The sequence below is a fragment of the Bombus affinis genome, chromosome 1 (genome assembly GCF_024516045.1).
Source record: "Bombus affinis isolate iyBomAffi1 chromosome 1, iyBomAffi1.2, whole genome shotgun sequence".
Lineage (NCBI taxonomy): Eukaryota > Metazoa > Arthropoda > Insecta > Hymenoptera > Apidae > Bombus > Bombus affinis.
The window spans coordinates 8546828-8571822 of record NC_066344.1 but is presented as its reverse complement, the minus strand read 5'-3'; the positions used below and the strand labels follow the sequence as shown (position 1 = coordinate 8571822).

At 37.6% G+C, this 24995-nt stretch overlaps 4 protein-coding genes across 7 annotated transcripts in view; 2 read left to right on the top strand and 2 right to left on the bottom strand.

Annotated features, from left to right (window-relative positions):
- The window catches only part of LOC126920451 (uncharacterized), a 104420-nt gene extending 101233 nt beyond the window's left edge, over positions 1-3187 (top strand). The window contains exons 5-6 of the mRNA XM_050730821.1: positions 1038-1195; positions 2078-3187. Coding sequence (XP_050586778.1) covers positions 1038-1195; positions 2078-2356 — 437 coding nt within the window. The 3' untranslated portion in view covers positions 2357-3187. The remainder of the gene's footprint in view (positions 1-1037; positions 1196-2077) is intronic.
- A 225-nt stretch (positions 3188-3412) lies between these two features.
- Positions 3413-4584, top strand: LOC126920456 (uncharacterized). Its single transcript, XM_050730832.1, has 3 exons — positions 3413-3694; positions 3762-4015; positions 4094-4584. The coding sequence occupies exons 1-3, from the start codon at positions 3671-3673 to the stop codon at positions 4344-4346; spliced, it is 531 nt and encodes a 176-aa protein (XP_050586789.1). The 5' UTR covers positions 3413-3670; the 3' UTR covers positions 4347-4584.
- Positions 4585-7115: 2531 nt separating this feature from the next.
- Positions 7116-24995, bottom strand: part of LOC126920157 (serine/threonine-protein kinase N) — a 26469-nt gene continuing 8589 nt past the window's right edge. Inside the window, exons 1-18 of one of the 4 annotated variants that reach the window (XM_050730158.1) lie at positions 21182-21199; positions 21028-21073; positions 20830-20922; positions 19567-19670; positions 18297-18501; positions 17160-17314; positions 12103-12354; positions 11881-12031; positions 11721-11808; positions 11251-11606; positions 10941-11179; positions 9987-10154; positions 9133-9450; positions 8910-9061; positions 8600-8819; positions 8418-8525; positions 8194-8334; positions 7116-8112 (exon numbers count right to left, since the gene is read on the bottom strand). In XM_050730158.1, coding sequence (XP_050586115.1) covers positions 7969-8112; positions 8194-8334; positions 8418-8525; positions 8600-8819; positions 8910-9061; positions 9133-9450; positions 9987-10154; positions 10941-11179; positions 11251-11606; positions 11721-11808; positions 11881-12031; positions 12103-12354; positions 17160-17314; positions 18297-18501; positions 19567-19670; positions 20830-20922; positions 21028-21073; positions 21182-21184 — 2943 coding nt within the window. In that variant the 5' untranslated portion in view covers positions 21185-21199 and the 3' untranslated portion in view covers positions 7116-7968. Of the gene's footprint in view, positions 8113-8193; positions 8335-8417; positions 8526-8599; positions 8820-8909; positions 9062-9132; positions 9451-9986; positions 10155-10940; positions 11180-11250; positions 11607-11720; positions 11809-11880; positions 12032-12102; positions 12355-17159; positions 17315-18296; positions 18502-19566; positions 19671-20829; positions 20999-21027; positions 21074-21181; positions 21200-24995 lie in introns of those variants that run through there. The other 3 variants (XM_050730149.1, XM_050730168.1, XM_050730176.1) reach the window with 3 other exon arrangements.
- LOC126920247 (uncharacterized) lies at positions 12451-15755 on the bottom strand. The gene is made up of 2 exons (XM_050730341.1): positions 14141-15755; positions 12451-14078 (listed from the first exon to the last, which is right to left on the bottom strand). The coding sequence occupies exons 1-2, from the start codon at positions 15029-15031 to the stop codon at positions 12738-12740; spliced, it is 2232 nt and encodes a 743-aa protein (XP_050586298.1). The 5' UTR covers positions 15032-15755; the 3' UTR covers positions 12451-12737.

Here is a 24995-nt window from a genome sequence, read left to right as displayed (position 1 = left end):
GGAACGATCACTAATTAAATGGAGCTATAGTTTAGTGCATGCGTCGGGCCGATCTGTGGAGTAGACAGTGTGTTCGGTAGAGTGGTTTTTCGTTTTTCTCTAAACCTGGTACACTACCACTTGTTTCTATTCGCAGTATTATTCTTTAGACGGAAAGTGAAAAGATTATTAGGATCCGTATTGGTAACGTAGAATTTTCACTTTCTACTTCGAAATATCTTTATATAGATCTCCGACATAGGATTATTCTATGACCGAAACGAAGAAAATTGGCGTTGCTCGACTATCTTTATACACGTAGCATAACTCGCGAAAAATTATAGCAGACACTCGATACTTTCTACCGTCAATTTTCTCCTTTCTTATAGATGAACTCCTAGTCTCGAATTTCTACAATTACACTTTACAACTGACGCATCTATCCCTCGCACAAGTCTGCGTATCTCGAAACAATTGCCCTCTTAGGTATCTCACAAAAATCTTGCTCCTCGTTAACAACAACCTCATCTTACTCTAACGCCATTCCGTTTACAACGATTACAAAAAGTATTGGCACACGCCTTTCTCTCTCTCAATGAAGCGTTTCTTCGTCAGATTCATCGTCCCAACGAATCAGTGTACAAATGCTATAATAAATACAACGATGCGCCAAATACTTCCTGTAATCACTGTAGATCATCATTGGCGATGAACCAATGATACTATTACGCGAACAATAAATTAACGATACCACGAGACTTCCTCGTCCAGAAGATAGATTCCGCTCTTTGATCGTCCTTGGACTCGATCCTAGCCTCCCTCGCTGGTAGATGCATGCGACACGAGCCAAATTTCAAACACGTAAAACGTTGCAGTGCGTTGCAACGAGTGCAACAGACGCGCACTTGCGTTGCTCCGTTTGCCAGTGGCACGTACAGTTCCCTTAGGAACGGTGATTTAGAAACAGCTAAACGCAACGAGCAACGTATACGCGCGGCAAGCGTTTAGCAACGGCGATGATTACAACGTGGTAACACGATGATTGATTGAACACGCAGAGAAAGATCTTGGTTTCCTGCGTATTGGCTCGCTGAACGTACGCGTGAAACGTACGACGGAAGCGTTCAGCCAGTTCCTGGGTGTGGCAACTAGCAGCAGCGCCAGCAGCAACCACGAGAAGATACACAAGAGCTGGGGATCGGCGGATAATGTGCAGGTAGAAGAGAGAAAGAGGGACGATCGCGTTCTCGAAAATTACCCGATACCCGGCCTCCTTTCCTTAACCCTCTATAATTATTCAACCCTTGGACGAGCGCTCGCCACCATCGTACCCCCCGCCCTCCCTCCATTGCTGAATATTATGAATATTACGCGACGAATCGCCAACTCGTTTAATATTAACGCTCGCTTTCCATGCAGAAGGAGACGAAATTACCGTGTAGGCGCGACCACGGTCCTCTTCTTTCAGATGACACTGGATTCATCTGCAAGTGGCGCGTTTTTTAGATGGGAGATGGTTGGTTCTTTCGATAACAATTTTCCATTTACAGTTCCCTCTTGTCTTCCCCTCGCACGAGTATTCGATATAGATAATAAAAATAGTAAGGTACGTAAGTGGTGAGATATTGGGTTAGCAATCGAGGGATTGCGGATTTTGTCATTAGATGGTATTGACAAAATCCACAGTCACTTAGTTTCCATACTATACATAAATAGTAGACAAAAGTTGAATAGTAGAAAAAAGTAAAGAATTTGCAGAATGCCGGGAAACTATCTACCGCTTACATGGATAACTAACTTAAGGTGATTAAACAGAAATCAATCTTCTCGATTCTGTAGCTACTTTCACAAACCGTGCGTTACTTTACGATATTCTCTGCTATATTATTGGGTTGGCAATTAAGTGATTGCGGATTTTGTCATTAGGTGGTATTGACAAAATCCGCAATCACTTAGTTGCCCCGATATAATAGAATCGCCTTACAATGTATAGCTTAACCCGATGAAACGCTGCTACGATATCGTCCAAGGGTTGTAATTCTGCCATCAGAGAAAGATTATCAACGATTGACAAACAATTTTTCTAATTTCCACAAAGTTGGAGCAGAAGATGATGCCACCGCCCAAGTACGCGCCCATCAAGAAGAGGAGAAGCCGAAGGGCGCAGGATTTTGGATCGTCGCGAGATCATCAGGCTGCCAGTCAACCAAGCACTCCACTCCTTCAGGGCAAGGCTTCTCGGTCGAGTCAATCGATGCATCGTCGACCGATCTCCACGACGGCCGTCAGTTCCGCCGCGCCCAAGACACAGCAGAACAACGACTCGGACTCGGATACCGCGTGTGGTTTCGACTCCGCGTGGAGAGGATCCGCGTAACTCTAGGAGAAACATTTCCTCGCGAAACTCTCCTTCTCTGGTATCGCGAAAGCCCTACTGAATCACCGTGTACCTTGCCTTCTGGTCTTTTAAAGTAACAATTTTTATCTATCTATGTCTCTCTCTCTCTATTATTCTCCGATTAATCGATCAAATTGTAATTACTGAAGCGTACTATGTTCAAAAGAAAACTGAAAACAAATTGTTTGAGGAAAGAATAACGATGGTGGTAATTGACGAGCTTAAGTATTGGACGAGCTTGGAGTAACTTTTCGTGGATTGTAGAAGAATATGGCAGGCACAAGTTTGAATGATATTCGGAGCTGCGAAAGTATAAAATCAGGAAAAAGATCACTCGATCCGACTAATTTGATACGGCAGGGGTTTTAAAGGAATTAATTTTTCAAGCTAACTACCGTGATCATTTTCCGATAACATTTTCTTAAGTTACAGAAACGATCTACTTTTTAATATAATTATTATTGTAGAGTTTGTAAGTGCCTTAATTTAATACCTGGAAGCGATGCTTTGGGTTTATCGATGCATTCTTTGCACGAAAGCCAAATCAGCATGTTTCTGTCGTAATTGTGCTAACGAGATTACGATTCTTTCATACAGGGTGTATTGCGCACAATTTTTTTGTAAAATACTTTTATCAATTAAGAATGTGAATACAATCGATGTACCTAAATCGTAGTGAATAGAAATTGCAATATCGTCTGTGTTCTCGTATTGTCGATGAATATATTAAATATTTGATCGTAGATTTTCTAAATGAATTGTATAAATATTATTTGGAATAACAATAAATAATAACTTGACTAATTGTAATTGCACATACATACTTATATGCGTAATTCCTAGTCCCTATTAGATTTACTGCAAGTGTCTAATGGAATTTAATAAGCGATATACGCGTCATCTCTTCGTGTGCCCGGATACTAGTTTCATTAACAACTTCCTGAGTTCTCTGCTAGATTTCGCGTAGTTACATTGCCAAAGTCACTCAACTTACGTATCAACAGATGTCGCTAAATACTTATTACGACCATATTATCAATGGAGTAGTTTTACGACAAATATGTTTACGAAGGCATTGAACTCTGAATTGTAAATTGAAAGGACCTGTTCGTTAAGGCATAACCTCGATAAATTTTGCTTTACTTTTTCTAAATACTTTTTAAATACTTAAAGTGTAAATATGAATTAATTTTATCGATTGACTGTTTTCAAATATAGTGGAATATGCGGGGTTATGTTGGATTTAGTTAGATATTCCTTTTCTTTATTAAAGAGAATTATTTTTTCTTAACCATGTACGGCATATGCCATCCTAGTGTAAGTGTGTATTTAAATAATTTTCAAAACCAGTAATTTTGAAACTAATTCGCTTTAATACCATTAGTATTTTAATATTGAAAAATTGGGTTGTATCGATCCTGTGAAAATAAGTACAACGTTTTACGTTTATATTGAACTATGTGAAGCAAAGAAATATTGGGAAGTTGATTATAAATACAATGAAAAATTGGATTTATTGTATTTAGAAGTACGAAAAAAGAAAAATTCACAAACAGAAATATATGTACCATGGCCAGCATCGTGCAATATTTCCCTTGATACGATAGAAAAGATACAAACAGGTTTAGATGTTGAACAGTAAGAGTAAAAATTGTTCACAGATTCTGGCGATTATGTGGTCATGATTTATGAATTGATCTATGTATTTTGTAACAGGATAACGCTCGTTTTTAAATTAGAAGATAGTACAAGCATTATTTACAAAGTTAGTAAGGACCTTGTGAAGCCTGTAGATCCAGAAAAAACAAAATTAATGAAAGAGAAGGAGGAAAAAAAATCAAATTTAGAGAAAGAAATCAGGAAAAATACTTCGTATTTGTATGAATTAGCAAAATCATTAACTGCAGAAAATGCTAATGAAGATAAGGATACAGATGTAAGCCATAGCAGTAAAACAACAGCTGAATAAAATATGTTATTTTATTTATTTAATTTTCATATTTAAGTAGTATCGATATTCTTCAAAGAGTTAAAAGAAATTAAATATAAAATTGTAATATGTTTCCCTTAAATGTTTATTATATTGAAATTATGTTTGAAATATGTATAGTTAAAAAGTGTACTAAAAATTATGTAACTATTTAAAATGATATGTATTAAGCTGCCACTGCAAATGTGAATATTAAATAAATTATTGCTTAAAGACATTTTAGAAGCAGTTTCTACATTAACACATTATCTATGTGATTTAATAAACACTGCAAGTATGAGGCACATGCTGTTTCATTACTTTCTACTATCCATAAAGATAATGAACATTCTAAGCTAAGGTTAAATCTTTTGATAATTCTATGTTGTTTTGTATGTATAAAAATACGTAACGAAAGTACATTTTAACACGGTTTCTACTCTGAGTGTTGAAAATAGATCTATCTACAAAAAAAATTTACGACACTTATATTATATACATCTTTGAATTACTATTTTCTGAACGACATGATTTTCATTTTTAACATCGTAGTATATATAAAGAACGTCGCTCTCGTAAAAACTACTTATCTGTTTTATCTTAATGAAATATTCTTTTAATCGTGTTTATGCTATGTATATAGCAGATGTTCCACGATAAGTGCCGTTTGATATAACTAATGAATGGCAGGTGACAAAATACAAGGAGACTTTTATCATCAGACATTACATAAAATATCGCTGTGAATACAAATTTTACCTTTAATTTTTCAAGGTCATGCTGTGGCTACTTCATAAATATTTTAAACATTTAATGCTGTAAAATTTATTGTATGAGAGACGAATATAAACAATGCGTACTTTTCTGTTTATGTTTACCTTGTTCTTCATACAAGTTTTACAACATTAACGTAAAAATATCTTTTAACCTGATCATTTCTCAACTCAAATACCTTAATACTTTTGTAGAAAATTAAAAAAATATGTCGAATAGGGTATGAAAAAATGTATGCTGCCACTTAAGACAATAAAAATGACCTAGGCATGGCCCTGAAAATTTAAAGATAAACATTTTTTTACAGTGACATTTTGCATAAAAAATGATGATAAAAGTCTTACATTCTTGTCTTATCACCTATTGTTCAGTAGTTACATCGAACAGCATTTGTCGCGGGACATCCTGTATGTCTATGCATCGTTTATGTATATGTATACATACATATGACTTAAGTATTATAGAGTATATAATTAATACATTGACAAGAAAATATTAATTAATACAAAATGAGTGATTTTTTATATAATTATGTAGTTTGGCAGTTCAATACGTGGGAGTAATATAATGTACTACGAATAAAATATAAAAATAAATATTTTTTAGTTAATAACAAAACAGTATGTCTTGTTATCTTTGTTTCAAATCTTTTGAAAATTCAAGTCAAATCAAGGAATTTGTGACCATTTACCTTTATTGAAATAGAAGTACTTATTATGGATTGTGAAGACGAATGTTCTCAAACATTCCAATGTCTGCATATTTTCTTGTCTATTATACAATAAAAGGATATAATATAGTGTTCAATGTCCGCGTATATTTTAACTAAAATTGTATTATAGTTACTGAATTAGATTTTAAGATCTACGTATGAGAATTGTATAAAAACAGGCACATTAGGAATAATGTGTTACATGAGCACCTTTGTATAAATAGGTTTTCATTTCTAATATACACAAGGTCTCGGTATAAAATAGTTACCAAACAGTTATTAATTTATTAGTGCATTAAGGCAACTAGAATTCGAGCTGTACTCGAAACTATCACAAGTGATACGATTACTTTTTTGTTTCACAATTTTAAATACTGTTTTTGAGAGAATGATTAATGATTTCAAGCTTATATGACTAAGTTTATAATATAAGAAAATTTCAAATGAAACCATTTGACATTACTATCACAGTATCCCAATCAGTAAATATTATGATCAATCACTTATGTTATTCTCTTGCGAACATACTTCAGATGAAAATTGTTTCATAGAAGTGCAATTTAAATCTACATAGATAACAGTAAATATTACATTAGGTTCCATTTAAAAAATTCTTTAACATAAAACTTGTATATCAACTGCTAAATGAACGAACTCGATGGATTGACAATATTGTTACAAGAGAAATTACTACTACAGGTGTGTGGTTCTTAATATTAATTAATGTATTATATGGAAGCAGTAAATTTACTGTTTTAAATAAGCTCATAAAATGGAACAAAAGAATTCTAAAAGGGCATCAAAATAATCTTAGTATAAAATACTTTCAATAGCTAACACATAATGTATACATTTGTGATGATTGTATAGGATACTCATAATTATCCACAAAATCAAATACATAGCAAAAAAAAAAAAGAAAAGAAAAAGAAATATATGAAAACGAACTGAGAGGAAACAAACTACGGTGATGTTTAGATTAAAACGTAAAGATGATTACTAGCAGTGTACTAATATGAACTTGAGATGTTACTCTTGTGATATAGTGTTATACATCAAGCTAAACTATTGTACTTATAAATCTTATTCATTATTACTTTTCAATGTTTGGTTACATATTTACAAGGTATAGCACTAGAACACCACAAGTATTCTATCACATACTTAAAACATGAAGATATATAACTAGTTAAAACAATAAAATGGATAAGAGGATTATAGGAATCAGACCTGCAAAAATTTGTTCATTAAAAAAGAAAGGTTAACATAGGGACACTGTCAAGTTAAGTAAATAACTGGTCGTGTTAATAATTAGGTACACGTGACTGATATAATTAATGCGTCCAGTGTTAACTTGTGATTATGTTGATCAACATTGTCATACATAGTGCCATTTCTTCATTTAATTTCCTATCACATGAGCATGAGCAAATACAACTACGTTTTGATTTATTTTCTGCAACTTTATGAATTATAATATGTTTATACAGTGAATATCCTTTATTCTATAAGGACATTATTGTTGAGAACTTGAAAACTATATAAAAATGACTGTGCTAAGTGAAAGTTGTGAAATAATATTTTAAACAGATATTTCAAATATTTGGTCAATACTTCAAATCATGATTACGACATCTAGTGAATTTTAATTAAATGGTATAAATCTTTAAAAATTTAAATTCCAAACTGCTGTTTCTTATCAAAATATGAACATGCTACAAAATTACTTATACAAATTTATGTTTCTTTTCTGGTCATACAATTGATTAAATCTGAATATTATATCCAGATATTTTAAATTATAATTATTCACTACGTTGCGTATTGGAGATGCAATCGTGATGAGTGTATAACTACGAGTTAAAAGTCTGACATTCATACATATTAATTAAAAACCTGAGATTCGTATGTTGAACATAATTTTTTAAATTCTATATGCCTGATTATATCGTGATACTAAAAGTAAAACATCTGTACAATTTAAACATACTCTGAAAATTAAACAAATACATATGAAATTAACAGTGTTATTAATTGCGATTTGATTGCCCTTAAAATGATGTTGAAAATACAATAGAATGCTAAATGGTTTGCGTATCAAATTTAACAAAATGACAATTAACATTGTTGTTATGGCTAGCACCAATCAGCCATATATGTAAAATCTTTAAATAGACTTTGTTCTAAATCACTAAGTGGTCTAGGATCTTTAGGTGGAGTTAATTGTGGCTTTTCTGATGTAAATTCTTCATCAAAATTACTGACATCTTCCACAGAATGCTGAAATACAAGTATAATTTTCATTTACCGACAAATATACTAATTGGAGTAAAAAAGAAATGAGAAAAGGTTAATACTTACAATTACTGGAACAAATGGTGGTTTTACGCGTCTTAAAAGTAAATCATCCCAAGCTATATGCCTGAAGAATGCTTGTTTTTTGACATCTTCAGCATCTCTTTCACTACTACCCAATCTTCTATCAGGATTTTTTCTTAGTAACTATAATTAAACATAAATAACGCAAATTATTTATGTCCTATTTATTATCTTACTAGAAAAAAATATATTTATATTGTTCTTACCCTTCGCATTATTGCAATTGCTTCTAACGAAAGAAATCGTGGATAACGAACTTCGTCGTTCACAATGGAGTCGAAAACTTCTTCTTCATCATCACCAGGGAATGGTGACTAAACAAGAAGATGTTAATTAGTAGTATAGTGATCATAATGCATAATAAAATAAAATTGGATAAAATGCTTACTTCACCAACGAGCATTTCAAATATTAATACACCAAGTCCCCACCAATCAACAGCTCGTGTATATGAAGTTTCAGTAAGAACCTCAGGAGCTAAGAATTCTGGAGTACCACAAAATGTTCCTGTTCTATCTCCATATCCCATTCCCTCCTTACACAAACCGAAATCCGCAATTTTTACATATCCTTCAGTATCCAACAGTAAATTATCTAATTTTAGGTCTCTGTAAATTTAGTAACATCATTAACATCGCATATTTAATGTAAAATATCATAAATAATTTTATTTAATTTTTATTTATTTAAATATGTACCTATAAATAATTCGACTTTCATGCAAGTATTGCAACCCTAACACAACACACGCTGAATAAAATACAGCTCGTGCCTCTCCAAACACATCTGCGTGTATATGCATCATAAGATCTCCTCCAGCTGCATATTCCATTACAAAACACACATGTGCCTATAAGGAATCAAACATTAATTTTCCATATTCTGACTAAAACATTTATCGTAAATTAAAATAATATATACCTCAGTTTGAAAACAAGCAAATAAGTTTACAAGGAAAGGATGGCGTGTGGCGTTGGCAACTTCAAATATTCTCTTCTCTGAAAGTAATGACTCTACTTCATCCCTTGCTATTATGTCTCCTTTTTTTAATGCTTTGATTGCGAAGTATTCTCCTGTATTTCTGTATTGCGATAGGATTACTTTTCCAAAATGACCACGGCCAAGAACTGATAGTAGTCTAAAGTTTTCTATAGTCATTCCAGTAAGTTGCGAGTGTCTTCTAGACTCGTAGGCACTGTCTCTATATTGAGCAGGCTTGTTCGGCATTTCATATACAACCTATAATCGTTCAAACGTTTAAATCAAAGTACCGAAAGATAATGATTAAATTTATATTAATTACTTTCATATTAATTGATAGTATGTATATATATGTTAATCATAATTCCAATTAAAAATTTTTAGTCATAATACAATGCATATGTTGTTAGTATATTTTATAGGTAAGATAAATTTCACTTATTTAATAGTATTCTTGCTATTTTATCAAGAAAAAGCCCTAAAGCTGTTGAATAATCAAGTATTTACGACATTAGCAGTACGACATCTATAGTTGATATAAGACATATAAACATGTACAAATACGGTATTAAAAGCCTTGATATATGTAATACGCACATACAGACATGCAAAAAATTTGGGTACATGCTTTTGCTAAGAGAAATATTAATATACCAAAAAATTAATTATATTTTATTAATTTAATAAAATGAATTACAAGAACTTAGAAGAACAATTTTATACTTTACATGTTAGTACAGAAGCACAAAAATTAAAAATATATAAATAAAGCTGCGTGTATTGGAGGTATATACCTCATCTTCAGGAAACTCGACGACAGGTTGGGGCGAGGGTGTGCGTGGAGAGGGTGGTGCAATCAGCACAGGACGAGGCTCTGTTACAAGAGGCCTCAAATTTGCCCCCTGAGGACCCCCCTTTTCCTCGTTGTGCAGGAAATCAAACTCCCTTAATGCACTCTGTAACTACATTACTATCTGCTTAGCTCTAAAAGCTACTTTAAGTTGCAATATACTTTAAACTGTAACCTAGCAAAGTCTTACATAATTAATAATAACATTGTAATGAACATTTTGAATCGAATAATTTACATACTGAGAAAACAAATAGATCCAATTATTGAAGGGAGTTTGCTGCAACTTTGTTGAAGGAATACTAAATATATTGCACAATGCATATTGCAGAGTACCTTTTTCACGTGGGTGCTAAACAACATTGTAAAAATTACTATGCATAAAAAGCTAAGAATTAAAAATACGATATAAGCTTAAAGTAAAAAACGAATAAACAATTTGTACACTTTAAACATGTAACAAGTTGTTGCCCATTATACATCGCGTTCTAAAATTTGCAAAATACCTATAAAAAAAATAGGTATATTTATAGTATATTCGAAGCAGTATCTTGCACAGTTGAAAGTATATAAATGTATACTAACATGCCTTGATAAAGTACATTGATATAATACTATATACAAACGTTAGCAAGTATATCGACTCAACTGGAAATAATATATTGTATGTATGTGTTTTTTACCCATAACCATAGTGTACCAAAACCCTAAACCTTTTAAGTAAAAGAAGATACTAGATAACTTCGAAATACTTCGTAATATGACGGACAACTACAATATCACTAAAAAAAAGTACAAAATATAGTGTACAACTATCTTCTATATAACACTTTGGTGAGTATAATGTCGTTGCAAAAAAAAGTAAAGAAAAAAATAACATAAATTTTGCAGGACCTACTTCTTGATCTAATTTTGGTGGCGGTGGAGGTGCAGGCATTGAAGGTTTCTTCGTAACTGTAGGTGGTGGTGGAGGAGGGTGTTCTGGAGGACGTGGCAGTGTAGGACTACTACTTGAAGTTGATAGTCCTAAAGGTCTGGCTCCACCTAAGCCTCCCTTTTCAGGATCAGGCAATTCCCCAGGTGTTTCGGGTTTATCTTCTAACGAAGTATCAAAAACAAGTTGCAAAGGTTGAGGTCCTAAAAAATATAGATTCGTACAGCAATCATGTACCAATTTGCTGTAAACGTAATGAAAAACATGTACCTACCAGATGGCGGACTTTCGGAGTTTCTTGTATTGTGTAATGAAGGAGCTGATCGTTTCAACAGCCTACCCCAGGTTGCAACGTTAATGTTCATTTGATTAGCTCTTGGGAAATTCTTCACCTGTTGCTTAAAGATCTTGCGTTGACGTTGTAATTTAGGTTTTCTCGAAATCATAGGATTCAAGAACTTAATTTCAGCAAAGAGAAGACCTTGCGGCTCCAATTGTAGAGCCATTCCGTGTCTCACATCATCGATGAATTCTTCTAAACGTAAAAATTTTATAGCACAAAGAGATCTCCAATCTTTCCAATAAATGCCTATTTCAAGTTCTCTCGACTTATCTAGTTCGATGGAAAACCTATGAAAACAATGTATTCATATAAACTAACACTTCCGACTTCTTTTTATCATAAAACGGAGTATAAGAATTTAGTATAGCTCTAACAGAAATATGTATACAATAAAAGAGTACCTTTGGTCCCAAGCTTGTTGGGAACACGGTCGCCAACTAGTTTGTGCTACTGTTTGATTATCCAGTTTAATAACTGCCATGATATCATCTACGATAAATACAAAAATGAACGAGATTCAGCTTTTCATAAGAATTTGTAATATTTGTAAAACAAACTTACTACTTGTTTCATCTTTAACACTGTACGATTTGCTTGAGCTGCGTCCTGTAACACCTTTAACGAAACTACGTAGATCTGGACTTGCTGGGTGCTCTCTTCTTGTGCGGCCAGGTACTTCTTCTGCCAGGTCTTGACACCCCATTAATCTTACCTAAAATTACAAGTATATATTATTGAAGCAAGGGAATTTATACGAAGCTATCGCTACAAAATATCTTTTACCTCTAATTGTCCAGTAACAGCAGCACATCTTGAAACCGATGCAGGCACTGTAGCTTTACCCTCCAGAGGACCACGAAACGGTTGCAGCGAGGTGTAGGTTACAGGAACCGGGCTAGCGGATTGTACACTAGCTAATTCTCTCTTCAATTGAGCAGCAGTACCACTGTCAGGTGGTAATTCTTGTCTTCTAAGCTCAAGGGATAATCTCAATAGGTCCAACTTTCTACTTGATTCTGCCAGACTTGCTTGAGCCTAAATTAATTCAGGAGAAAATATAAGAAAGAAAAATTCGGTCTTGAACAGGTACTCACAGAGGTAGGGATAAATGAGTTATGTAACGAAGTGTAATTACTAATATAATCAACGTTTATTAACAGCATTAAATAATTGCGTGTATCTGTTAGTTTACATAAATGCTTTATATTCAGCAGAATGTTTTAGCAGATGGTAACAATCATAAATAGAAAAAAAATATGATATTTTATTCAATAAATATAACTTAACACACGCGTTATATGTTACAAAACACAACCTTACAATATTTTCAATACAGTTTCACCAAGAAACAGAAAATACTATTAATAATGATACAATTTTAAAAAACTTTTAAAAACGCGTTAATGAAGTATTGAGTCTCAGGATTTATCATTTTTCGGGATCGGGCGAAATATCCTCTTTTCATTCTGTAAACGATATCCCGTTTGACGTTCGAATTCGCTTACAGAACAAGCTCGTGAATTCAGTTCCTCGAAATATCTTCGACAATGTTCACAGGAACAGGAGGGGTTCTTGGAAGGTCCTATGTGATGACCTGGCTTTCGAAACGCGTTGACTACCGCGCCGAATATCGAGGCCTTCAAAATATGGTCAGTTCTTTCGCCCTGAGGCGTCATAAAGGGAGAAGTAACTCGCGAAGGTACTTTCGATGGAAGAGGGGAAGGGCTTTTGGAACCGAACGAACCGATTTGGTTACGAAAAGTGTACGGGTGGGGAATACTGTCGCTACGGGTCGTGGAATCAGAATGATCCTGCTGTAAATTCTTTTGCTTCAGAAGCTCTTGTTCCGTTATACTAGCGCTTCTGTCCGTACATTCAGTGATAGGTTTACTTGCTCGTCGCATGGTCGGAACTTTTTTAAACATTCTTTGATTATCCTCGCTAGATACAAAACTCCATCCAACTGTACCACTTTCATCAGATTCCTCGCCACTGTCGCCCGACGACCATCCTATCTCGTGTTTCTTTAAATATTCTTTCATCTTTCGATTCTGTAATAAATATTTGCGCTCAACTTCTGGTGAACGCCATTGTTTCCCTTCACTTTCCTTCTTAGCCCATATTTCTTCCATTCTTCGTATTCTTTCGCGATCCGAACTGCTCGCATACTCAAAGCTATCACAAGGGGTCAAGTCTACTTCGTTATTTATCAAAGACTCTATGTCGGACAGAGTATCTTTAGACGAAGTAGCAATAGTCGAATCATAATCAAATGGAATGCCCGCGTTAGAGGACGCAGCTGACCAAGGCGCTGAATCGAGATCTTTAAGAGCGCTGTAAGAACTGAATTGAGAAGGATAAAGCGAGCTGAGGACGTCATCACTGTCATAGCCCTTTGAACTAGCTATGGAGGGCATCCTCATTGGCGCGTGTTTAAAGCTATCGCATCGTCGTTCTGTAGCACGTTTCAAAAAGGCCTTGTCATCTTGAAATCCTCTGGGCAGAATGTTACTTGCTACTTGCGTATGGGTGACCTTCACGTCCGGATTCTCGAATACGGTCATAGGAGTATCGCATTCATTCTCAGATGTCGTATCAGTGTTCTCATCATCGTCAGAGCCGGTGCAGTACACATCGATGTGCACGGTTCGTGATTTTCGTTTCGCGCTGTCATCTCTCGTTGAGGAATCGGATCTTTCCGAGTCCGCTGAAGGACCGACGCTCGTGGTCTCGGATACTGTTGGCGATTGACTCTCTTGCTAAAATCAGATACACATGATACGAACCTGTTTATCTTTCAGGACAAGAAGATACAACTTACCTTCTTCTTCTTCTGCTCGTCCAACGGATGGAGACCAGTAGCTGCTTTCTTTTTTACTTTGCTTTTGCTGACGATCGTTGACGAAGATTCGTAGGATTCTATATCCGTCGTTTGCGAAGAAGCGTCTTTACTGACTGTGGTTAATTTGGTCGTAACTTTTTCCTGCACACTACTGCACAAATGCGTATCATGTACGCTGGAAACGGTTCCCTCGGAACACTCTTCGCAAACTTCCGGTAACGTACTGAACTGCTGACGCGAAAACACATGTTGATGCGTCGAGGGATGACGCCAAGAATTGTCGTACGAATGCCTGATGGTTTCGCTGCTTGCTATTTTGCTGAAACTCTGTTCCTTCGAACTGCCTGCAGCATCCACGGCGGATAGTACGATGCTGCATGTGCTCTTGCATCGACGATTGTATTGTTGAGAAGAACTGTTGGAAGGACGACGAGAAGGCAAACTCGAGTATGATTGAGGTGAAAATTGTCCGCTGTTATAGCCTGAGTCCGAGACATTCACACTCCGTCCTCTAGATGACATAGAATCGTCATTCCCTGACGAGCCTGATCTTGGAATCGTGAAGTAATTTGGCTTTGGAGGCGGCGTCGAAGTAAACACAATGTTTCCTCGTTGGAACCCGAACGAGCTGGAGGATAGGGATGGACCAGAAGTCGTGACGATTGGAGTTGTCGGTAATGAAGATGATTGACTGGTATTCCATCGATATATCATGCGAACACCACTCGAATCCGTGACAGTTGAAGACATGCTTACTGGTACCTGACTGGATTCCGAAGTGACCGGTGTACCATGGCGAATCGTGACTTCTGCACGCACCAACCACGGCGGTGGTTGCGTGTTATTCGAGTTACCTTGACGCCCGTACATGTTGTAGCTTTTTTTTTCAGCCTTCTCCACGCTGTTATCCACCGCAAAACATCATCGCCCCGAGCGTTTAATCGGTTTCGCTGCGAAAACGCATTCGCGCAACCGTTTCTCTCCTCCCTTGCGAAGAGAATCCGACGTTCTTTCGCTAGCACCGTTCCGTTGCACATCGATTCGAACGATCGATCGCATTCGCGAAAGATGGAAGCACCGCGCTGCTATTTGTTTCCTTTCTCGATGTCGTTTATTTTCCACTAGATTTCAACAAGCTCAATCGTTTAACGACTCGTTCCACAGCAAGCAAATTTGTTATGCAATTTTTTGTAAAAATTGATTAAACAATTTCAAAGCAAACGAAAGTATTTTCAGAGCGTATTTCACAAATCAGTGCATATATTACATAGTTCTTCGTGAAAGACGGTAATTCTGCGATATTGCGTCTCCGTGATCTATTTTCAGAAACAGTGTTACTGTATTCAAGTGATTTCGGAATCTCTTGTATCGTTTCAATATTACGTATCGAAATTGTAAAATAATCTCTTGTTCGAAGAGCGCTCTTGCATCGTAGCAGCACACTTTTCACGAAATAGGAAGCTTTCTTTTCATCCTCGTTAAAAAAAGATTTACGCAGCGTTATGACCGCGTTATCGTGTTAACGCGTTGTTTTACTTGAGTTTACGTTTATCGCTGCTCACAAATGATTTTCAAATATCGAGTGTAATTGTCATCGTTTGCTCGTTTCTTGTAAGGTGACAAACCATACGTTAGAGCAGCGACGCAAGGTATAATTAGCACAATATAAATTTGGAGCAACGTACAGTCGGACCAAATATACCTGGAACCAGATGATACTTTTAATAAGGCACCGTTTGCCGATTAGTCGTTTCTACTGACAGATACGTCATGCATATCGAATATCAATTTTCTTAGAATAAAAAAAAAATTACTAATACTATCCAGTTAGCCAGTCTGAATAAATGCACGGTTTCCTTTGTCTTAATCTTATTCGACTCTTCGAACGACGAAATCGACTCGATCGAAGTAGCCCTCTATATGAGCTTTGGGTCGAGTATTCTCGCCTCCACAAATGTATAATTATTCAACGTGCAACATCCTCTATTTCTGTCAGTCGGTTTCCGTCGTGGAATTCAGCGTGCTTCACAGAAAATCTCGACGTTCTAAAAACCAACGGAAGGGATATCGTACTGAATGACTAGGAACTCGTTTTTTGAGCTTTTTAAACTTCGATTGCTTCTTGCATCCACAGGCATATCTCTAGACAACGGCGACGATATCTCGCGGAACAGACACGTCTGTCTTCTTGGAGTGTAGCAAATTGGGTGCAGAAGAGTGCGACGTCCAACGGGAGTATAACTTTGGGCGGAATCGTGTCAGTCTTGAGATTCAGGTCATAGTTCGGTACGATGGCGGTGTGAATTACCCACGAGTTATATGCCCAGGAATGTCCAAGCAAAGGGCACAGACATTTGTTGAACAGTCAGTTCGCGATTGATTGGCGCACATGTCGTTGGTTTATCGCGTTGCTTACGACTGGGTTGTGCCAGCTCCCCTCGAAAGGTGGTAACTAAGCGCGACCCGAAAAGGCGTCATAGAAGACGACGGGGTAGCGGGGATTAGGCAGTGCTATTTCGAGACCGGTGCGTATACGCTACTGCTGTTCGAACTCGACGTAGTCGTCTACGTCGAACGCTTTCGTGCGACTTGGATACACAGAAAATCGTTAATCTACTTGGCGAGTTTGATTGTCGGGTCTCTCGTTTCGATTTACGTCGACCACGGGATACAATAGTGCTTACGTTAAAACGACGATATAATTTTCGAGATCAAACCTTTTGGAGTCTCGTCTCTGTGGTCCTCGACTACGAATGAGATTTTATAGATAGAAAGCGATGCTAATGAATATTCTTCGCGTAAAAGGCGTGCATGTTAGCTGTTCAATGATACGATGACTTATAAAGGACAGCATGTCTGTTAAATTGAATATAATATCAATAGCTCCCTTTTGACAGCGTATCTCCGTTCTGTCTTACAAAAGCTTTTCATTATCGAATGTCAGTCCCTACGTGACATGTCATATCATTGCATATATTGAACAGGAAATGATACATACCTCCGTTAAGGCCTTCTTATCAGCGACTTTGGCACTTTGTAAAAGACGTATCACGTTCTTAGCCCCTTCTACAACCGCAGCTTCGATCCGTAAACGATGTCGTAGTTCCTCCACCCTTTCCTCCAGCGCGAGCTCCAAGCTAGGCTCGTACCTATCTGTAATTAGAATGTTCGATATTATCGTCCACGCTACCAATATACCTTTCATCGAAATATCTGATCGAACGATAATAATTAAAATTCTTACACGATTCGAATGGCGTGTTCATTCGAACATACATTTCCCTAGCGGAGAATAGATATTGAGAGCTTACAGAGATACGCGAATGGATAGCTTGTTATAACACGACTGTATTGGCTTGATATCTAAAGGCAAAGTAAAATTGCTTTTGCGTCACGCGAGACTGCCTGCTGATGTCCTCTTCGAATGGTTGATTCTTTTTCACTGCTCGAATTTACTGGATGAATCGAACGAGACGAACGATAACGATGGATTTTTTTCACATCAAAGAGATAAAGGTTACGTAGCCACATAGTGTGTACATCTTGCAATTTTAATACATATGTACATATACGTATGATCGAATAAAATATTAAATATAAACGTCAAGCAGCTTCCATTTACAACGATGCTTTGCGGTAACAATGATCGTACATGACCAGAGGCGTACTGAGAAATACAATGATGCACAAGTCCAATATAGTCCATGGGTTTTATGCTGTTCATTATCAAGTTGGTAACTATAAAAGAGGAAGCATTAATGAAAAATTATTAATGCATGAAGTTACACGATTCAGGATGGTTTCGAGTTTGGTAAACGAAAATTCCCTTTCAATCGTGAGGGAGCAACCATCTTTTTTATGAACATCCGTTGCTACTTCCACTAAATTACTACTATATTTCATGGGTGGTCTGGCCTATATTTTAGCAGTTACTATGATCAAACCACGTAATGCGCGTAATATTTCGGCATGAGTCATGATAGCGTATCCCGAATAACTATATGATATAATGAACGCTAATTGACAATAATTACACGTCCTTGAAGTGACTAATTTCTTATTTGCACCGGTTAAGACTCTTAACCTTAAGCAGTTCGAACACTCGATAGAAGAGACAGCATGCTCAATTTTGTACCTTTATTGCTAGTTGTCTCGCCATTTGGTGGTGGAGCATCGCGTGCATGCTGTTGCTGACGAGCTTGCCGCACTTTCATTATTCGCATGCGTAGGAACTCGATTTTGGCGCGAGAATCGTCAAGCATTTGTTGAGCCTCCTGTAGTAGCTTTTTATCTCTACCACTTGTCAAGCTCTGAATCATGTTTTCCGCCCCTTGCTTCACCTGAAATATGAGCAGAAAAACAGGATCACTATGAAGTTCGAAAAATATTTGATTTCTGGATATAATTTACGCAATTTATAAGTAATAAAAATAACTATGTCTGATAACGTTACATTTATAAAGCGGCAGTGATTCACCTTTTTAAAGAAAAATTTCGGCATTTTTGCTGCTCTCTCGGCGAGATCTGATAAGCAACTACGCGTTTCCTAAACATTGTAAGTATTCACCAGCTCGATATTTAAACCTATTATACTTTGAAATGGATCGCGTCATATGACGTAGGGATACGATTTCGCTTCTACATATATCGCCGCAGACATTGAAAATTTGTTGACATCTCTAAGCTGGCGAAAAGCCAGGATCAATGACGTACATTTTTTCAGTTTCTCCAAGAAATTATCCACAATGTCCTCATCTTTTTTTTTTTCTTTTTTAACTTTCAACTTTAATCCGTAAGTAGAAATTAAAATAGCAGGATCTAACGATTTCTTGAAAAGCGATAACAGTGCTTCCGTTCGTTTGATCCCGAGTTCATTTGATCAGATTGATGTTACGAGTGCAAATAAGATTACAAAGAAAGTTCAAAGCTTGCTAACGTTGATTAATGAAAATCTCCCATATGATGAAACGAGAAGCTATCTTTAGTGAAGAAAAAATGCCGACGATTCACTGCTGACTCACAGAATGAGAACGGGCTAGAAATGTCTCGCCTGTAATCATTTGTAGGCTGATTACGATAGGAACAGTGCGACTATTACTATGCACATTATTAAGATACACTAAACAGATATCAACCAGTAGTGCAGCATATACATAAACATTACCATGATGTCATAATTAGGTTAATATTTGTACCTTTTTTAATTGATATCTATAATTTAAAAAAATATCTAGGACTATAAAATTGGTTATACTAATTTAGACTAATATTCAATTTTAATTACAAAATTAAAATTAATATTCATCTAATCGATTGAGTTATGGTCTCAGCTATTTTTTTTCGTAACTCGTAAGATAATGATACTTTTAATATTTTTGTTTTTCTTTTTTTTTCACGATGCCTACCTTGAGTTCGATATTGAGCTGCTTCTCCAAGGACAAAAGACGAAGATCCGTGAATAGACCCTCCTGACTCGGCGACGACGGCCCCATTGGTGACAGAGGCGTGTCTGAAACGAAAATAGGCGTTGAAAATAAAAAGCCGCTTCTTTATCCACTCTAAGACGTTTCGATTATAGGAAAAGTAAATTTTTCAATTAATTTTCTTCAGGAAACTCTAATACCCTCCATGATTTACAATCCCATTCCATGGTATTCAAGACAATTAAACGTTAAAAATATAATAAATCACTAAGAACGATATCCTATTAAAACACGATTTAGCGTGGGCGTCGGTTCACACCAGTACATCTCGTTACATCTATGCAAGCGCCTCGAGTGTCCAATAGTGAAATCGCAAGGTACTCGAATCCCACTTCCTGTAACCCACTAGAGATATCTCCGAGGCTAGCTAAGGACTCCCACGTATTTAACGCTGTCTCAAGCACAATGCGAGCGTAGAAAAAGTGTTAATCTTCTTTGTTTCGCGTATACAAACGAGCACACACCGTTGCTTGTCAATTTCCCATCGCCAGTTTTCACTGGCACTGAAACCTGCAACGTCAGTCGACGTTGTAAACGTTTGACGACCATAAAGCGAAAATCCTTGCGGTAATCGCCTCGGTTCTCATCGAAATCGTAAAATTAATAGCTGCTCGCGATCGGCCATATTACAGCCTCTCCAAGCAAAGAGAAACACGAATACAAAAAAAAAAACACGTAATTGACGTATGATTTACGTAGATCGTTGGAATATGTAGCAAAAATCTGCATGAAAATTTGCGTAATGCTTTATACACAAACATGATCTTCGATGGTAAAATCCTAACATCTATACCTACTAGCAAGATTTAACGTTTATCCTTTATGACGCGATTCAACTAGCATAAATCAAGGTCGTGCGCTGTGAAATCACAGACTATCCGATTTGCATAAAAAGCAATTGATATTGCTATTAAAATATAGATACGTACGCTATTAAGACACGTGACTAAGAAAATTTGTCGTCGATATCGTTATAATTTTGTATCGAGCTTTGTAGAGAGTTATTATATATTTCATCGGATTCAAAGAAACTCCTACGAGCATTCATTGCACAAGTCGCGATCGTAAAAGTAGATCGCGGCAAGGTAAGGGCGGAAACATTCTGAAAAACGAGTGTCAGAATTATAAGCGGAGTTTCCGTGCAGACCGGAACTTCAAACAATTACAGTAATCAATTCCACTTACGTAATTGTATCGCTAGCATTTGCGAAACGTACGAGAATCTCGTTTTAATATAGGTACCGGACACGCCTTGATACTCATATTTCTTTGCAATTTCTGTTCGAATCATAGTGAGGTGACGCGATATATACAACCATGTTTCCATGGCATACAATATACAGTTTCCTGTGTTCGAAGTATTCGACAACGACACGTCGATACCTCGTTTACATGTCCGTCGAATTCGTGGCCTGCGTGGCCCTGAGTGCTAGTATGTGTGTGCACGATATTCAAAGGATTACCACGGACGCACGAAACTACGCGAAATTTCTTTCGAGCTCACCGAACCGTGAAGGCCCCACGGGAGAGGATTTACCATCGATATTAAGCGGGAGTACGAGTGCAGATTTAGCCAGCCGCATGGAAAACAACGGTAACGACGTGAAGAAACGTGCTCACCGCCGACAAAGAGACACGTAAACGCACACACGACGCTTATGTATAGGGACAACCGCACTTGCACTCGTCGGTGCACACGTTTAGCTTGACATGTCCGAATAAGGCGAACAACGGAACGAAACAGAGAGAAAGAGAGGAAAATAAGGAGAATATCGACCATGGGAATGCATACGAGAGTAGTGTCGGTTCGACTCGACCGATTCCATCGTGCGACTCGTTCCCCGAGAAACAAGAAAGGGGATAGCGGAAGGAAGAGGTACTCGCAAAAGGGTTGTCCGACTGGTGGAATATATACGAGGGTATCGTCGTTGTAATCAATTCGATTCGAGTAAAGATCCTTAGAATAGGAATACAGAAAGGACAAAAAATGAAGGGAAGAGCGCAGAAACGAAATTCACGTTCCAAACATGGTGAATTTCGATATCGTACGCATATTGTTGCTAAAATATACGTGGTAGGTTCCCCGAGAAACAACACAAGGAAAAGGGAGCAACAATTAAAAAGGGAGAATAACATAGAGAAAAGAAGGTGAATGACACAAGGGAGGATGTCGAAAACGGGGGAAAAAAGAGTAATTCGTAATAGAAGGTGGAAGGCGAAACAGTGGAAGAGAGGTCTTAGGACAATGCCGCATCGGAGAGTACGCGAAACCATGTCATTAGCGCAGTACCAGAACACGTGCCCCATTATACTCCGTTTTCGCAAGCAAGGGGATATGACAAAGACTTTCGTTGTTTCCAGACTACAAAACTCCATATGGTTTGCGCTGTTCCACCCTTTTCGATCTTCCAGTTCGAAACAATGAATGGAATTATTAACGCGCTCGTACCACGCTTAACTTTCAAAAACGAAGCAATTGAGATGAGCTGTATTTTTTTTCTTATTTTTACCGACCGAGAAGTTGCTATCTTTTTCACCGGTTTGACGAGATAGGGTGCAACGCACGCAACCCTTCGGGACGATAGGAGAAAGACACCAGTGTATTACCGCGTCTCTTCGTATGTGCATAATTTGCTTGCATGCATCATCTCGCCAGGGACAAAAGCATCGCGTGAAACTTGCTAACTCAACGCCGAGCCATCTCACAAGAATTATATTTTCCTTTCTCGTCCCGAGTCGACACAGTCCTCTCATGAGTTAGGTATCGTAACTACGAACGTTCTTACGTGGAACACGTCGCATTGCACAAGACGCGTTACTTGCCCATAGGGAGGAATCATATAAAGGCGCATTAAAAAGCAACGAGCAAAGATACGTTGTAATTAGAGAGAAATCGTATGGGATACCGTGAAAAAGGCGCGCTAGATGCGAAATTAAAAATTGTAATCGTTCGACGCTCTAACGATAGACTAGAACATGATTTCCTCTTTGTATGCTCGAGCACTCGACTGACTCTCCGCGCGTCGCCCATTCATGATTTCGCCTGCAACGTGCGTACCGGTGCTGCTCTTTCCACGTATTCACGCGATTCACACAGACGCGCGTTCATAAAGCGTAACCTGGGGGCCAGACACTTCCTACGGCATATATTAATACACATATACGTAAATAGTAATTGTGTTCCGCTGTATCGTAAAAGGGGATGGAGTGTGGTCTGCAACATCCTTATTACGGGACTGATTAAAATAATTAGCGTGACTAGAAGTTAAGCGTGAACTTGCCGACCGGTGTAAAGAACACACACGATCAAGAGGTACACGGTGTTGGTATCCTGTCGCGTAACCATCACTTACGTCAACCAGTCAAGTGTCTTGCGATAGAATATGTTATTAATTGGCTTAAACGTTGCTCAACCATTGTGCGCTGGCACAGTCGATGGGAAGAAATTCTTAGACCTGGGAATGAGCGAGTGGTCTAAAGATGGAAAAAGAAAAGGCTAAATTTTCGTCTCTTCAAAAGTAAATGACCAGAAGAATAAATTTGTCACGGGATTACGACCAGAACGAGAAGACAGCACTTTGAAATAAAGACAAGATCTTTCCGTGAACCTACCCAGGATAACAGCCAGCGTTTAACTATAGCGTAGCATTTAACTTATTAGTATAGGGGCTACCGTTTGCGTCGAACGAGAAAATTACGCGCAACCGGTTTCCTGAAAAGTATTCCGTTTAAAAACCTTCCCCGTGACCACGGTTGCGAGCCTACTAAAATCCTATACAAGCCGTCAATTAGCTGATATAAATCGCAACGCTTATTTGCGACTGCGAGTGATCGACGAGTTTACGATCGCAGAAAAGCGGTAGTGCTATACCGTTCGCCTCGATCTTGTAAATTATTACGTGCGTACCGTTCCGGAGAACCGTGGAAAGGGTCGTAAAACGGTTTCAACGAAGGTTTTTGATAAGCTTGATGGAACAACGGACCATATCAATCAAATCTATGACACATTTTCTCTCATTCACTGTCCGTAGGCGTCATACGTAGCCTATAAACGCACAGGAACGATTCATTCGTATATATCGGCCGATAGCAGTCAATACATATCGACGTGTTACGAGACTTTTGTAGTTCATGACTCATGAAACCTTATCGATGCTTGATTTTTATTCTACCACGCAGTGACAACACGGACATACCGAGAATGCATGAACATTTAAATCATAGGTATCGCAAGAGAATAGAATGTCAGATAAAAAGATAGTTACGTTAAATAAACTCTTCTTCTGATTATTTTCATGTACAATTCGCATATTTAACGGGCCATTATTTAATAGGTTTTAATAGGTTATTGGTTCCTTTATTTTGAAAAAATTACGTAACTTCCTGTAACGGTGATGAGACGCGAGACAAAAATAGGATGATGTGTTACGCCGGTAAACGCAAACGTTGAGGCTCGAACGCACATAAAACTGACTTTGTATGCAATAAAGTTCGCGCTGGTTGGGGTTTACAGGCCACCCGGTGAAAGGATAACAGAGCGTGGCTCTATGGTACAAATTTTTCACGAGCATCTACAAAGTTCCCGACAGAAAAATTTCCTAACCGGATCGATGAATCACAAACGGCCACATCATCGAGATCATCCGGGATTCGGAACATTCGGTGTGTACACGGGGCAACGTGATTTGCGTTATAGAACGCGGGAATTATGTAATGCGTTCCGTTTATTTAGAAGTGGTACGCGTAACCGACTAAATGTCGCGCGAGAACGATAACAGTCTACTTGAGAAAGAGGCGTGCAGTTACAACAATAAAACGACAACCTTTTACACGCCATAACTTTACATACCGATACCAATATATCTCGACTACGATCGGAAACAATGATCCGACGAGTGAAATCTGCAAACTCGACTCAAGAATCGTGCACCAATTACTTCTCACGCTACAAATTGCGCTCCCATACATTTATATCGCGTAAAACAGGCCTTGATCTGCTATTCCGGTCCGTACGACCGTAGCAACTGCTGAAACGATCGATCGAAAAATTGCATTTGTCCTCGAGTACGAAGGCAAGCCGTGCATGATGCAGCGCACAGGAAGAAAGGAAACCGCTAAATTGACCGTCATTTTGATAAATACACGTTGAACAACAAAATGATCGTAATTTTCGAGGAGGAGGAGATGGAGGATGATCGACGCAGTCGAGTACAATTCATGCGTGTCGCGATATCTCTATTATCCATTACATTGCCCGTTGTTTCTAAGGTTGTTCGATTGCCAAGTGTCGCGTAATTTTGCGTCGACTGCTTGTCGAGAGTCTCAGGAGGAAGCAGGTAGTCCCTAAAAGG